The sequence below is a fragment of the Gaeumannomyces tritici genome (genome assembly GCF_000145635.1).
Source record: "Gaeumannomyces tritici R3-111a-1 unplaced genomic scaffold supercont2.2, whole genome shotgun sequence".
NCBI classification, from domain to species: domain Eukaryota; kingdom Fungi; phylum Ascomycota; class Sordariomycetes; order Magnaporthales; family Magnaporthaceae; genus Gaeumannomyces; species Gaeumannomyces tritici.
The window spans coordinates 5919167-5933538 of NW_008804546.1; the positions used below are offsets into that span (position 1 = coordinate 5919167).

Sequence of the window (14372 nt, forward strand, 5' to 3'; positions counted from 1 at the left end):
TGGCACCACACCCACCACAAAAATAAAGGCAGTCTTACAGGTCCCAGGGATTGGAATAGTTGATGCCATGGGCTGTCCGTTCTCCTTTTCTTTTTTACTGGTTCTCCTCCTGTTATTATTCCTGTTGAATTCCTTTTGTTGTTCTTTTGTTATTCCCATTCCCGCTCCCACAGTCTCGCAGCCTTTCTCATGTTGAGGTAGTACTGCGATCTTTTTGGTGCTAGGTGCTAGCATCGAAGGATTGACAAAGCCCCAGCAAATGCCGCGATGTGCCCCGCGTTGTGTCCCCAAGAGAAGGCAGGACCCCGAACAGGAACGGACCTGACGGTCCGTGGCACCGACTAAAGCCTCAAAGGCCCGCCGCGTGCTTTTTTCGACCAGCCCATTGGTTCCCACGCGGGCAGCTATGCGCCTGCAGCATGCCGAGGTGTGGCCGCCGAACGAAACACCGAAGTGTGGCGGTGCAGGTGAAATTCCTATCCGTGGTATTCCCGCGCTGCCGAGTTCCGGCGGGTGTGGATGAAGTTGAATCACGTTAGAGATACATGATAAGATGGAACATGAAGACATCGACAGAATAAACATTCCTGAACAACGCGTTTGCGGGTCTAGGTTGACATACGACCACGACAGCGGACCAGTCGACACAATACGCGCCTCGCTATACAACCATTAATCCATACACGTCTCCGTGCCGTTGGCCGGCACCACAGCCACCCACCACCCCATTTACAGAGGAGGGGAACACGAAAACACGCCTCCCAACTTTCCAGTGGTGAATTTTTCAACCTAGACAGGGTTAGCAAGATCCGGCAGACTCGCAGTACACAGGAGGGACTTACAATATCGTGGATGGCCGCATAGGTACCAATACCAAACACAGAGATACCAATCACAAGCGTAACGGTATTCATTCCGACATTAACCCAGTTCTTGCGCTCATACCACTTGCCCTCCATGATGAGCTTGAAAAACATCATTGCGGGAAGATGGAAAGAGAACCCCGAAATGAACAGGGAGCTCGACAGCGAGAGGAGGTCGGAAAAGAAAGGGATCACCTCGGCGATAACAAACGCAACGATGGTGATGATAGTGATCAGCGTGAGCCACGTGATCCAGCCCATCTTCGTATTGATGAACCGTATCACGCTGTCCTTGTAGTAACGGCCATGGATATACCTGAGACAAATTGTTAGCACATCTCGGTGGCGGGTGGTTGTTGGGCGAACTCACCGAGCGCAGCATGTCGTGTTGATGCTACCCGAGATGAAGATGACCGGCAGGGCAACACCAAAGGCAATCTTGGACAGGAGAGGGCCGGCGGAAAGCAGGGCCGGCGACTTCACGGAGGACCCGACAAATGCATATACTGTAATTGTTCAAATTGTTATCAAAAAGATCCCGAGTTCGATTGGGAGGGGAAACATGCCTGTGGCTCCGGTAACGGTATAGATGACAATCTCGATGAGCCCGAGCGCCCAGATCGACTTCTTGTAGTCCGCGGGCGTGTGCATCTCGTCCATGAAGCTGTTTTGATAGAAAGGAACCAGTCAGCAAATGAAAGATTTTCAGGACAAAAAAGCATAGCAACTAACTTACGAGAACTGGCAAACGGCAAAGCTGTAGGCGAAAACGATATTGGTCACCGCGTTGAAGCCCTGGGCGAAGGTCAGGTCCGGCTGAGGCCACATGGACCAGTCGACGGCCGCCAGCCCGCCGACCGACTGGGAGGACTGGACGCCGGTGGCGATGATGGTGATGAGGATCGCCAATATAATCGAGGCAAAGTCCACATAGCCCAAAATCGCGACTTCAGCAAACGAAGGCGGGACGGCGAGTGCCAGCAAGATTATGGATGACACCACAGCCCAGATGACTGTGCACACGCCCCCTCCAGTGATATTGCCAAAAGCTATGGCGCCTGTCAACGCGTGGGAGCCGACGAGGAAGGTGAGTCTGCGGGCGTGGAGATCATATCAGCGCTGCCATCGGGTGGGAAAAGGGTTGTTGCACGCCAAGCCATAAACACTGGCATCAAAGTGGGAAATCTTACTGCAGAATGAACATCACGCCCACGACTTCGTATCCCACGCGGCCGAACAGAAGCCTGCCGGCATCGGCGTAGTGGCTAACGTGGGGGTACTTCAGCTTGACCTGACCGACGACGTCACTGTTGGGTGTTAGCTGAGCGTTTGACACAGAAGCAGCAGAAGACACTCACCTCGACTGGATAGCTACGAGGCCCAAGCCAACAGTCAATATGACGCCTGCCAGCATTCCGAGCTGGGCAAAGGCGCGCGGGAGACTCAGGCTGCCGAGCGCGATGGCTTCCACGATCAGGACGACAGTGAGGCGCTTCCAGCCCAGGCGGTTGAAGTGGGCAGCTCCGGCGGCGGTCTTGTGCTTCTCGATGTCGCCCATCTCACCACTGCCTATGTGACCGACCTCGCCGCTGAGGACGGCGCCATTGGACGTCTGGCGCTCCATGGTCTTGCTCAGCTCCTCGCTGCTACTCTTCTCGTGAGCGTCTTTGGCAGACATGTTGAACGTGATGCCGATAGGAAAGACTAGTAGCGGAAAGAGACTCGGGTGTGATATTATGGTAGAACTAGTGGCGGAGACACCCAGAATCGAGACCACGTGCCTTCGTATACCTGTGGCGATGGTCTTGGCTGTGGAGTGTGTTCGTGGTTTGCGAGGAAACTTGACTAATGGGAACGTGGTCAAGGAACGGGGCCGGGCAAGACACGCCAGTGGTCACGGAGACTGGGGAAGGGGCGGGCGGGGATCAGGAAGGAGAGACAGACGGCGAGGAAGGGGGCGTCCCGGCGTTATGTAGACGACGCAAAGATTGGCATCAAACTAGGAAATATGTCATGAACAAGATAAGAAAGACAGCACCCACATTCCCGGGGTACCACCGAGTCGGCGGCGCGTGGGGAGGCCGGTTGAAGAGATTGCCGGGGGGAGGAGGGCCTGCAGTCAGGGCACCGCACCGCAACCATTCGTCAGCACATCCTTGGAGGCTGCCACTGGCCCGCCGCGCCGGCCACCTGGAGAGAGGCACCAGAGACTCCTCCCTTGCTGGCTCCCCCCGGACTGTGCGTCAGACGGGGTGTCCCTGCCTCCCGCGGAGGTCCCAGCCTGCCCAACATGGCAGGGCCATCCGACATTCGGGGGGGACTTAGGGCCTGGACCAGGCACCGGCCGCAGACGCGCCAGCCCAAGCAAAGGTGACCGAGCCTCGATTCGGGAGCCTTGGCCACAATGCAGATATCAAAAGCGCGGCTAGCGGCCAGCCGCGGGCAAGACACGCGACGGATCGTGCCACCACGGTGGGATCCTGGTGGGGAGCCCGCTGGAGCCCTTGACTCGATGCCGGGTTGCTGTTACCTCATTTTTCCGCCTTCTCCCGCCCGTGCTTGGCTGGAAGTGATTTCGGTGTGTCAAGACAAAGTGAAAAATGGAGAGGTCCCGCAGGAGAGCGCGGTCGAGTTGTGGACGCGCGCCGGGCGAGGCCAGTGTCGGGTCTCGCTGGGGCGAATCGCATCTTGGTTGGCAGGCCTACGCAAGCCCGCCCGAGTCCAGATCACCACCAGGTGGCGGGTTGGGTGCGCCTACGGGATGCCTAGCTAGATTGCAGCCCTCCAGACGTGATGGTGCCATGCCGGATCTGCCGTAGCGGTCCGCAGAGCCCCCGGCGTTTTTCTCCTGCTCGGCATACAGCGGCCAAGAATAACATAAGCTTTGGACGAGGCGGCAGATGGTCAGCTGTGGACCGTTTCGGCAAGAAATTTCGCCCTGTCCAGGTTACGTAATGACCCATCTGCTAACCGTGTTTGGCATCGGTCAGGAACGGCTTAAACGGCTCGGCACCCTTGCCGTTGTGACGTCGGATGATTGCGGGTCCACAAAAGTTATCCTTGACCAACATCGACACCCTGTGCAATAGCATCACCGACAGCTCTCGTTCTCCAGAAAGATGTATTCTTTTACGTATTTGCATTCCGGTTCCTCGGGGTCCCCATGGGGAAGCATCATCGAAGGCACGAAGAATCTGGATAAAGTTCGTCCGGCGGCGGGAATCTTGTCAAACTCTGGCATTACCCCTATTTTACCTAATGGCAGCCGCGACATGCATGGGGAAGCGCCAGGCACCTTGGACGGTGAGCTATACTGTAGACACCCGAGATATCCGTCCAAGGTGGAGCCAAGAGATTGCAACTGCGAGTTTTGCCGCCGCGGGGCAGACAGCAGATGCGCGAATTTTGTGAAAAGGGGTGGACAAACGGCTGATGGCGTGAGGTGAGCGAGTGATATACACAGGGAAAAAAATAAAAGGGTAGAATATGAAAAGATAAGGGCGAGCTCTCTTTTTGCCAAGGGAGCAGAGCGACCCATCATCGAGCATGGCCCGACTGCGATTCGGAAACATGCACGGAGCAAAAAGGCAACGGGCCACAAGATGATAGATACCAGGTCATACTGGGAATCGAACCCAGATCCTGAGGAGGCCTGGCAGTCAGAACCTCATGTGCTAGCCTTTACACCATACGACCGACTTGCAAGTAAGGATTGCTTGGGGGCGGGCCGCAGGCTGGATGCATGATGTGTGTTGTTGCACGGTCTGGTGGGTCATCCGACGCCGCAGTCTCCTTTGGGTTTGGCTGTGCAGGACGGCGGCAGCCTTCTTGATGGATGCGGCTGGGTCCAGCCGCGAGATTCGAGGATGAGCGGCCCGGCCAATCGAATCAGCGGTTGAAGGTCTAAACCCCTAGCGTTGTCTTGCAAAGACGGCAAGGTGCGAAGCGACATCTTCATGGTTCTATGCACCACTTTCCTGTTGAAGGTGCACGACGCGGCTTGACAGAAAGTGGTATCAACACCAGAAAACGGCGTCCAGTCAGTTTCCTCTTGAAACGGGGAAACGAGTCACTGGTCCTATTCGGAGTCGCCAATTTAAAACACCCTCGTGTTTCCTAGTGCTTACCTAGGCGATTCCCACGATTCATCTCCAGCCGTATCGGCGTGCCCTGTAGACTAGGTGCCGGTGCTCGGAGTGTTCTCGAGATTTGCCGTGGCCCTACAGCAGGGCCGGAGGCGGGGGGTGGATGGCGCACGCGAGTCACAACACAACACAGGTCAAAGTGCAATTTACTGCAGCAGCGCTGGCGAGGAGGTGGGTTATAGCAGCAGTCACTAACCATTTGATGCGCGATGGTGAAATTCCGGAAATGGGGTCCTGGTAGTAGAAAAGGGGAAATATTTGTGGAAAAGAGATAGGAAAGGAATAGGGAGGAGATAAGGAAGGAGACGAGAAATGAGATCGGAGATGACATAGACAAGGAAATCTAAACGGAAACAAAAAGGAGACAGTAAAGGATATAAGCTACGCCCCAGTAGGCGAAAAGCTGGAAACAAACGCGAAACGGTGACATTGCATGGCCGTTAGGACATTGTTTGTCGACTTGGAATCCGAGTCGCTGCGAGGGAGAAACGCAATGCAATGGCTTATACCTCCACGAGGGTGTCGTGGCTGCGAATTGCGAGTGCGAAGGCAGGTTTACCATGAAACATCATGAACTGCCTGGGGACTGGACGAGACCTGATACAACTCGGCCTAGAGATGGATGGTGACAGAATTTCAGGTACCGGAGGTCGAGCGGGCCTTCGCTCCGGCGTACAACCTCGATACAATGACACAACGTCTGGCAACCACGCCAAGGAATGGTAGACTTATGTTGTCCGAGTTGGTACGGCGGTGGCGTTAACAATTATGGCACTGGACTTCCTAGGCTCCCTTCGGCAAAGTCAGCCCACAACTCCGACTCGCCCTGCTGGACAAGCCCATTGACGGGGCATGGAGAACCTCCAGACTCGTCATACTGGGCCGCGCTGGTTTCGAGTACATGACCGACTCGAACCTTGATGTTCTTCCCGGATTACACCGAGTTTATAAAGGCCTACTACCGCAGTGGCTGCAATCCCGAGAAGAAGCCAACATGGGGACACATCAAGACTGAACTGGGATTCTTGCCTCGACCCGTCCATGCCAAGGCCTTTGAGATGGAGGGTCTTAACCCAGCCAGTCAAGCCACCCAAGTTGGCGACCCACCAGCTCAAGCAATCATGTGGTTTAACCCAATGCGCCGGCCACTAGGCGGTTCTCCTGTCCCCGGCGTGTCCCCCGCGTGACGTGCCCCTGTCGGAAGTCAACATGCACACAAGGTAGTGAGTGCTCTGAACAAATCGATCAGTTGCCTTCGCCCTGAATCGGAGCCAAAGTGCCCGGTCCGGGGTGATCTCAAAATGACCGCGTCCAGCGACTCTGTGGTAACCCAAGCCCACGGATCAGTCGCCGGGTCTTTGTATCCCTCGGGCCAGCGTCAAGGCCTTGTCATGCCTTGGCCGAGATTCCAAAGAAGTCCATTGGCGATGGTTTGCTTATGTGGTTCGCGGGGGTAGAATATGTCGTGATGCGGCCAGTTCCCACGTGCGCCGGATGGAAGGGGAATGGAGGTTCGGGCGCCAAGGCGGTGTCCTCCAATCCCCACACCAAGAACACGTTCTCAGATCGTGGCACACGGAATCGTCGGGGATAACACCACCCTATGCCAGACGCAATCGCCTCCGCAAGCCAATCGCTATCAGTCACCCTAGCCCGATACGAAGATGGTGTATTTTGACGAACCTAGAGCTAGGAAGCTCGGTCAACAATGCTTCCAGTGGCTGTTGGCATCAATCCTAGAGGCAGTCCGATTTGCATCACGCGGTTGTACCAAGAGGTTTCGTGGGCGCGCGATAAAGGTTGATCTTTGATACCAACCTGGGCAAGTACTGATTTCGGAAACACCGGTCCTAAAATTCACAATAAGTTGGTGAGTGGTATGTGGTCTGAAAAAACGACGTCCCAATAAAAAAAATTAGCTTTGCTAGTTCACATTTTTATTTCTCTTTTTATTTCTTCTCCTACCCATTCCTGACCTGGAAATGGCTATCCCATAGTATTGCCGATTCCGATTCCTACGGCCTATATGGGGAACAGAGCATCAGCAGTCAAAGAACTACGAGCAAGGCCAATAAATTCTGATGCCGTCGCCGGATCGGGCAGGAGGAGGCGCAGGCGAAAGCAGTGCAAGCGGGGGTTCTCATTTGCTAGGGACGTGTGTAATGCGACGTGTGCGCACGCGACGTCCCAGTCCCGCCTTTGTCGGCTAAGCGAACTGCAACGCTACCGCCGTCTGCAATGCACACGGGGAAATAGGTGCCGAGGGCGACGTGGAGCTTTAGGTACAAAGTCGGGACGCTTTCCCTTCCGTCTAGCGATGCGTCCCTTTGAGCTTCTCGGGCTTCAGCTTGTGCTCGCGAACACACGGCCATCATGCTGTCCCGACGCCTCCTCTGCTCCCTGCTCGCCCTTGCGGGACCGACCTCCGCCGACCTGACAACCACCCTCACCACCGGGCAATGGGGTGTCTGGGAGGGCTGGGGCACCTCGCTGGCCTGGTGGGCGGTAGCCTTTGGCGACCGCGACGACGTGGCTGACCTCTTCTTCTCGCGCAACACGATCAATTTCAACGGCCAGTCCGCCCCCGGACTCGGGTTGAATATTGTGCGATACAATGTCGGCGCCGCTAGCAACAAGCCCGCCAACGGGGTGTCCATGGTCACAAATCCTGCCATGATTCCTAGCCGTCTGGTCGAGGGCTACTGGCTCGACTGGAACAGCGCCGACCCAATGTCAAACAGTTGGGATTGGTTCCGTGACGCCAACCAGCGCAACATGATGTGGAAGGCGCGGGACCGTGGTGTCAAGGGTCAGTGTTACTGACCCCATAAACATATGAATGGCAATACAGGCAGCTAACTGGGTATATATTCCACCCCAATCAGTCTTCGAACTCTTCTCGAACAGGTAATTTTTACCCGCGCCGCCGTGACAGCCTTGGTAGAGGACAGGTTTACTAACAACGACACGCCTAGTCCACCGTTCTGGATGCTTACCAATAAAAACCCAGCGGGCGCTGACAACGGGAAGAACGGTAAAGATCTTATTTCCGCCTTTTTTTTGTCGACATCTTGAAGATTCTCTTGCTAAATCTTGACTTGCAGACAATCTTCAGGCCTGGAATCACAATGACTTCGCCATCTACATGGCAACGGTGTCCAAGTACGCGCGCGACAAATGGGGCATCAACTTCCAGTCGATCGAACCTTTCAATGAACCTTCCGCAGATTGGTGGAACGCCAAGTCGGGCACGCAGGAGGGCTGCCATTTCGACGTCAAGACACAGACGACCGTTATTAATATGCTGCGTGCCGAGATGGACAAGCGTGGGCTGCAGGACCAGATGATCGCGGCGTCGGACGAAAACAGCTACGACGGCGCCACGTCGACCATGCGGTCGCTCATCTCCTCGGGCGCGGCTGCCAAGATAGGGCGCGTCAACGTCCACGGCTACCAGTACGGCGGCGGCGACCGGCAGAAGCTGTACGAGACGGCCACGGGCGCGGGCAAGCGGCTGTGGCAGAGCGAGTACGGCAGGGGTGACGATTCGGGCGCCGATATGGTGTCCAACATGATCCTCGACTTCCGCTGGATGCGCCCGACCGCTTGGGTGTACTGGCAGCTGATCGACGGTGGCGGCTGGGGCACGGTCGACGGCGACAACAACGCCAAGCGCCTGGGCGCCGTCAACCAGAAGCACTACGTCCTCGCCCTCTTCACCCGCCACATCCGGCCCGGCATGATCATCCTCGACAGCGGCGAGTACAACGTGGCGGCCTACGACGCCGCCGCCCGCAAGCTCGTCATCGTCGCCGTCAACTGGCAGAACGACCAATACCTTAACTTCGACCTGTCCCGCTTCAGCCGGCCCGGCTCCGACGGGGCGCTGGTGCCGCGCTGGAGCACTATGATCGGCTCCGGCGAGCGTTACGTCCAGTACAGCGACACGCGCATGGTCGGCAGCAAGTTCTGGTCGTTTTTCCGGAAGAACCAGGTGCAGACGTTTGAGATTAGCAATGTTTCGTTGTAGATACTTTGACAATTTTACCCCCTTTCCGCACCCCGCCCTGCATGCATCCCGGTAGATCCCACCAGACCCGTGCGCTGCCCGTGCGTGGACCTTGACCCACAGCTCAGGCTGTGGCCATGCATTATATAATTAGCGCAACGAGCGTATGTCCACCCGCGGGGCAGTCGTCGAATGGAGCAAGCAAATGTCAACCAGCTAGAGATCTCCATTTTGGTACCGTATCGTGTAGGATACGTGATGCACACTATAGATTATATCCCCATTACTTGATCTAGAGAAAGGTCTTGTTTATCGTCTAGCCAAGATGGATAACGCCATTGCCGCGAATCTGCTAGGCACATTAGGGGCTGTGAGTCCGCCGAGCCCTGAAAACGCCACATCAAGTGAGCAGCCGGGCTGTTGCTCGCCCTACTAACGATTCGACTCGCATAACCTCACAGGTCTGCTGGTCTATTCAAGTATGGCCTCTGTCATCTCCTAGCCGACGTAGCTTTGTCTCTTTTTCTTTGTTGTAGGCATACTGACATTCGTACCCGTATCTAGCTTATTCCCCAGATCGTGCTAAACTACCGACGCCACAACACCATCGGCCTTCAGCCGTCGATGATGATGCTTTGGGCATGGGCTGGAATCCCCCTCGGAGTATACAATATCACCGAAAACTTTAATATCGCGCTGCAGATACAGCCACAGCTCTTGACGCTGCTGTCTTTGCTCACATGGGCGCAGTGTTGTTATTACGACTGGAAGGTAAAGCCCCCAGCCTTTCCATACCATGTTGTGCCTTCCTGACGCCATTGCGCACGATCCAGCACTGGCCCATCTCTCGCTGCCTAGCAGTGACAATCCCGATAGCAGGCCTAATGGCCGGCATCCAAATCGGACTCGTCTTCGCCCTGCGCGCCGCAAAGCAAAGCCCCGGTGCCCACCTCACCTGGCCCAGCACGCTGATGGCGGTCCTGTCGGCTGTGCTGCTGGCCGCGGGCGTCCTGCGGCACTACTGGGACATATACAGGCACCGGTCCGTGCGCGGCATCTCGTTCCTCTTCGTGGGCATCGACGCCGCCGGCGACGTCTTCTCTCTTGCCTCCGTCTTCTTTCAGCCGAAGCTCGACGTCCTGGGAATGGTCATCTACGGAACCGAGCTCGTGCTTTGGCTAGGCGTGTTTACGGCCGGCGGCTACTTCAATTTTCTGCCCTGGGTCAGGGCGCGGCTACGGTCGGCGTCGTCGGAGGCTAGGCCTGAGTCTGGGTGTTCGGCTGGCCCGGGCGTGGGCGCCACTAGCGGGGTCATGCTCCAGCACGTGCCGTCTTCGACTTCGGTGTTTAGGACAGCTTCGCTCGATCTCGCGGATGGTGGGGCTCGTTCGAGGCCTAGATTTGTGATAGGCAACCGAGGCCCGGCGCCTTGAGAAATGACTTAGAGACTCTTATTGTCTTCCATTGAGATATTGAATACGAACAATAGGCGCATGCATGCCCACAAACTCTAGCCAGCCGGCGGGTGCGTAATCTCAATCTGATCATTGCCTGTGTGACTGTTCATCGATCCCCAACATCGAATTGTTATTCACGCTATTCAGCTCGCATCGCTCTGGCAGTGCTCCACCTGGCTGAATGGAAGGCCTGAAAGCTAGCATTGTTCGGCCTGCGCTAACCATTTTAGGCCAAGGTTAAAGTGGTCGCGTCGCGGTCCGCGCTGACAAGGGTGGGTGCCACCACCAAGGTTCTCAGAGTTGACGGCTTGCTCCCTCACAAACGTCGACAGCGCACAACTTTTGCCAATATTTCATCTACCACTTCTAGTACAACCTTCAATCTCCAACTTTCTTCCTGCTGTCGGTAACAAAAGGCTGCTCAGCATTTCGCTCCTACTGCGCACTGAAGAAATGCCTACCTACGATTCGGGCGCGTCCTCGGACGCGGTCGATCGCCAGTATTGGGTGAGCGGCGGGTATTCGGCGGGCGGTCCGGATGAGTCCAGCAGCCACGAACAGGAGTCCAGTTCCCAGACTGAGGAGGCCCCTTCCGAGGCTGAGGAGTCCAGTTCCGAGGCTGGTGGCGACCTCGGTGGCCTGCTGGACATCGAGGCCTCCGAGGCGGACAGCGAGTCGGAAAGCGACGACGCGGAGGAGTCGGACGAGCAGTCACTCCTCGACGGCACTGCGCCCGTCAGCTTCTGGGACGGTATCGACTTCCCGCAGTTCTCGCTCCTGCCGCCCGAGCTCCGCGCACTCATCTGGGAGTGCTACCTCGACTCGGTCCTTCAGGGCCCCCGCGTCCTGGAGTTCCAGGTCACCTTCGCAGACAGCAACTACTGGACTCCGATAACCACCCCCGGGCTCGACGCGCAGATGCTCCCTGTCATGCGGGCCACGCGCGTGAACCATGAGAGCCGAGCTATCGTTCGCAAGAAGTTCCCCGATCAACTGCTGTACGGTGGAGAAATGGCCGAATACTCGGTGCCGTTTGACGCAAAGACGGATCTCGTCGCCATCAGCTTCGTCAACCTCTGGCGTGACTGTCGGCATGAGTTCCTGCACCCCGACCGCGACCAGCCGATGTATAAGATCGACTTCGCCATCCCAGGGTTCACAGACAGGATCAAGAAGCTGGTCATTTCGGCCGACGACATTATTGGAACCACGGCCCTGGCCTCCACCGATTGGACCGGTCCCTGGGCCGTTTTGGGGTCGTTTCCGAACCTCGAGGTCATCTACGAGATGCATAGCTCTTCGGGTGGCTTTCGCAAGCTTGACTACAGCTTGCCACTTCGAACCTACGACACGGGTATCACGGAGCTCGACGAGGCTGGCTTCCCGCACCATTACCACAGGTATCTAGCTTGGCCTGATCTGGATTGCCCCGGCATGGAGGACTCTATGGAGGTCAAGGATACAAGCGACCTGCTGCTGGATTTCGAAGCAATGAATGGCGACATGTGGGACCTGGTCCCAGAATGCAGTCGCGGCATCAAAATTTTGCCGATGGTGGAGTTCGCAGGCGCTTTCGGACTTGAGAGGATGGTGGAGGCCGGATTGGCCGACTTTGACCATCCCTCCGCCCGCCCGTCGAGCTGGGGAGACTCCGTCTCAGACTCGGACGAAGATCGGAGTGGAGATTCGGGCCACGACGATGACGAGTATGACAGCGAGATGGACGACTTCATTGACGACAGCCCCGTCGTCGACTTTGAAGGGACGAGCGACCTCCTGGACTCCGAGGCGGTGGCGGCCGATGGCGACGACGACCTTGACGACCTTGACGACAACCCTGACAACGCCGGCCTCTCCCATGGACCTGCCGACGATTTTGTCGGATTTTCGCCTGTCGACCTTACGGGGGACAGCGAAGTTGGCGACGACGACCAAGATGATCAGGATTTGCGTCCGGCTAAGAGACGGAGAGCTAGGCAGATCATTTCGGAAGACGAGGATGACGACCTCGTCCTCCCACACGACCACGCCGACAATTTTGGCGGGTTCTCGCCCATTGACCCCGGCAGTGGCAGCGAAGTTGGCGACGGCGACGACGGCAAGGGTCAGAGTCCGCGTCCGTCCAAGAGACGGAAAGCTAGGCAGATCATCTCCGAGGACGACGATGACGACGCTGAGGACGCGCGCCCGGCCAAGAAAGTCAAGACTCGACAGGTAGTGGTATCTGACAGCGAGGACGACACCTCTACCGATTCTGAAGAGGATGCGCCGAGGCTCCAACGCGGACGTCCTCGAGTGCCGGACTCTGAGAGCGAGGATGAGGATTCCGATGCAGCGATTGTCAACTCACGCAAGAGGAAGAGAGCGGTCCACACCATCACGGTTTCCGACTCGGAGGACGACGCTGCGGACGCAGCCCCCGTCAACCCACCCAAGAGGAAAAAGGCAGTCCCCGCTGTGGTGGTGTCGGATTCGGAAGATGACGACTCAAGCGAGGAGATTCAGGATAGTGATACCAGCCAAGAGGATGAAGATGACGAGGAGGACGACAGCAGGCCCTTGACCCTGGCTGAGAAGCTCGGCATGCACAGTCGGGCGAACCCCATTGACCTCACGTCTGACAATGAGGAGTCGTCCGTTGACATTGCCCCGGCGCGCCGTGGTTACGGTCACAGCTACGAGGACGAGGATGACGAGGATGAGGACGATGATGAGGATCAGGACAATGGCAATGGCCGCTGTGATGGCTACCCAGATTCTGGATCCGAGGAGGAGGATGAGGAGGAGGATGAGTACTAGATGCACTGCACACGAGGCTGTGCTTAAGCGCGTATAACCACGAGCAAGATGTGATTGGGGAGGATGATGGTAATGATGGCTGCAACGTCTAGCCCGATTCTAGCCGGAGGGGTCTGTCCCGGGGATGATGCGTATTAGGGACGCAGTATGGCAACTGCGTTTGATGTGCCTGGACGGATGTGATCTTTGTGGTAGTGCAGCAGTTAGCCTTCGCAGTCACAAAAACAGGGTAGTCTCAATTGCCTGAAATAGCTTGCGAAGGCCCACGAAAACGATGTGAACTGTGCCCGTCTAGCCGATTTGTATGTTTGCCGTTGGAGGCAAAAAATAGGAGTAGTTAGCTCAGCTAAGGTGGAGGCTGAAATAATTCCCCAATTTGGCCAAACGGCCCATTGTTTCCCCGCTTCTCCTAAAGTGTTTCTGTACTCTCTTATGCAACGCATACGCAATAATGTTACAACCAACAACCACGGCCCAGGAAGGACCAGCCAGCTGAGGGGTCACCCCACCTCCCTGGTCACGTGACTTCAGGGTGATGCGTATGGTACGGGACCGTATCATACGCATCATCACGAGCACCGGTGATACGGTTGCAAGGCACACGTATTAACAACAGTCCGCAGGACCACAAAGTAGTATAAGAAGGAAGAGTTTCTTACTGTCCTAAATAGCTCTTAATAAATGCACTGGCATTAGTTAATTTAAGTTAGCTTTTAAGCATCCCTTAAAGCAAGCATTTAAACCGCATTTAAAATACTTTGTAAATCCCTTTAATTTGTTAAATTACGTGTTACTGTTTCGTATTCCTTAAGTGCTTTACCTTAAAAGCAAAGGCTTAACCGTAACAAATAAAATAAATAAAATAAATAAAATAAATAAAATAAATAAAATAAATAAAATAAATAAAATAAATAAAATAAATAAAATAAATAAAATAAATAAAATAAATAAAATAAATAAAATAAATAAAATAAATAAAATAAATAAAATAAATAAAATAAATAAAATAAATAAAATAAATAAAATAAATAAAATAAATAAAATAAATAAAATAAATAAAATAAATAAAATAAATAAAATAAATAATAAATAGTCGGAT

The 14372-nt window shown here is 55.2% G+C and overlaps 6 protein-coding genes and 1 non-coding gene across 7 annotated transcripts; 5 read left to right on the forward strand and 2 right to left on the reverse strand.

Annotated features, from left to right (window-relative positions):
- Nucleotides 1-729: 729 nt before the first annotated feature.
- Nucleotides 730-2541, reverse strand: GGTG_04559 (N amino acid transport system protein; the record flags this gene model as incomplete). The annotated part of the gene is made up of 7 exons (XM_009222356.1): nt 730-789; nt 843-1179; nt 1234-1369; nt 1430-1527; nt 1600-1956; nt 2054-2170; nt 2222-2541. The coding sequence occupies 7 exons, from the start codon at nt 2539-2541 to the stop codon at nt 730-732; spliced, it is 1425 nt and encodes a 474-aa protein (XP_009220620.1).
- Nucleotides 2542-3267: 726 nt separating this feature from the next.
- GGTG_04560 (hypothetical protein) lies at nt 3268-5396 on the forward strand (the record flags this gene model as incomplete). Its single annotated transcript, XM_009222357.1, has 2 exons — nt 3268-3441; nt 3953-5396. 2 exons carry the CDS (start codon nt 3268-3270, stop codon nt 4307-4309), a joined length of 531 nt encoding a protein of 176 aa, XP_009220621.1. The 3' UTR covers nt 4310-5396.
- On the reverse strand, nt 4478-4559 carry GGTG_20076. Its single transcript has one exon. It is a non-coding gene; the product is annotated as a tRNA-Gln (tRNA).
- Nucleotides 5397-5928: 532 nt separating the features above from the next.
- On the forward strand, nt 5929-6195 carry GGTG_04561 (hypothetical protein; the record flags this gene model as incomplete). Its single annotated transcript, XM_009222358.1, has 1 exon — nt 5929-6195. One exon carries the CDS (start codon nt 5929-5931, stop codon nt 6193-6195), a length of 267 nt encoding a protein of 88 aa, XP_009220622.1.
- A 1069-nt stretch (nt 6196-7264) lies between these two features.
- On the forward strand, nt 7265-9073 carry GGTG_04562 (hypothetical protein). Its single transcript, XM_009222359.1, has 4 exons — nt 7265-7817; nt 7894-7915; nt 7984-8042; nt 8113-9073. The coding sequence occupies exons 1-4, from the start codon at nt 7382-7384 to the stop codon at nt 9036-9038; spliced, it is 1443 nt and encodes a 480-aa protein (XP_009220623.1). The 5' UTR covers nt 7265-7381; the 3' UTR covers nt 9039-9073.
- A 144-nt stretch (nt 9074-9217) lies between these two features.
- On the forward strand, nt 9218-10524 carry GGTG_04563 (hypothetical protein). Its single transcript, XM_009222360.1, has 4 exons — nt 9218-9387; nt 9479-9496; nt 9582-9788; nt 9851-10524. Exons 1-4 carry the CDS (start codon nt 9343-9345, stop codon nt 10448-10450), a joined length of 870 nt encoding a protein of 289 aa, XP_009220624.1. The 5' UTR covers nt 9218-9342; the 3' UTR covers nt 10451-10524.
- A 276-nt stretch (nt 10525-10800) lies between these two features.
- Nucleotides 10801-13674, forward strand: GGTG_04564 (hypothetical protein). Its single transcript, XM_009222361.1, has one exon. It carries the CDS (start codon nt 10928-10930, stop codon nt 13271-13273), a length of 2346 nt encoding a protein of 781 aa, XP_009220625.1. The 5' UTR covers nt 10801-10927; the 3' UTR covers nt 13274-13674.
- The last annotated feature ends 698 nt before the right edge of the window (nt 13675-14372 follow it).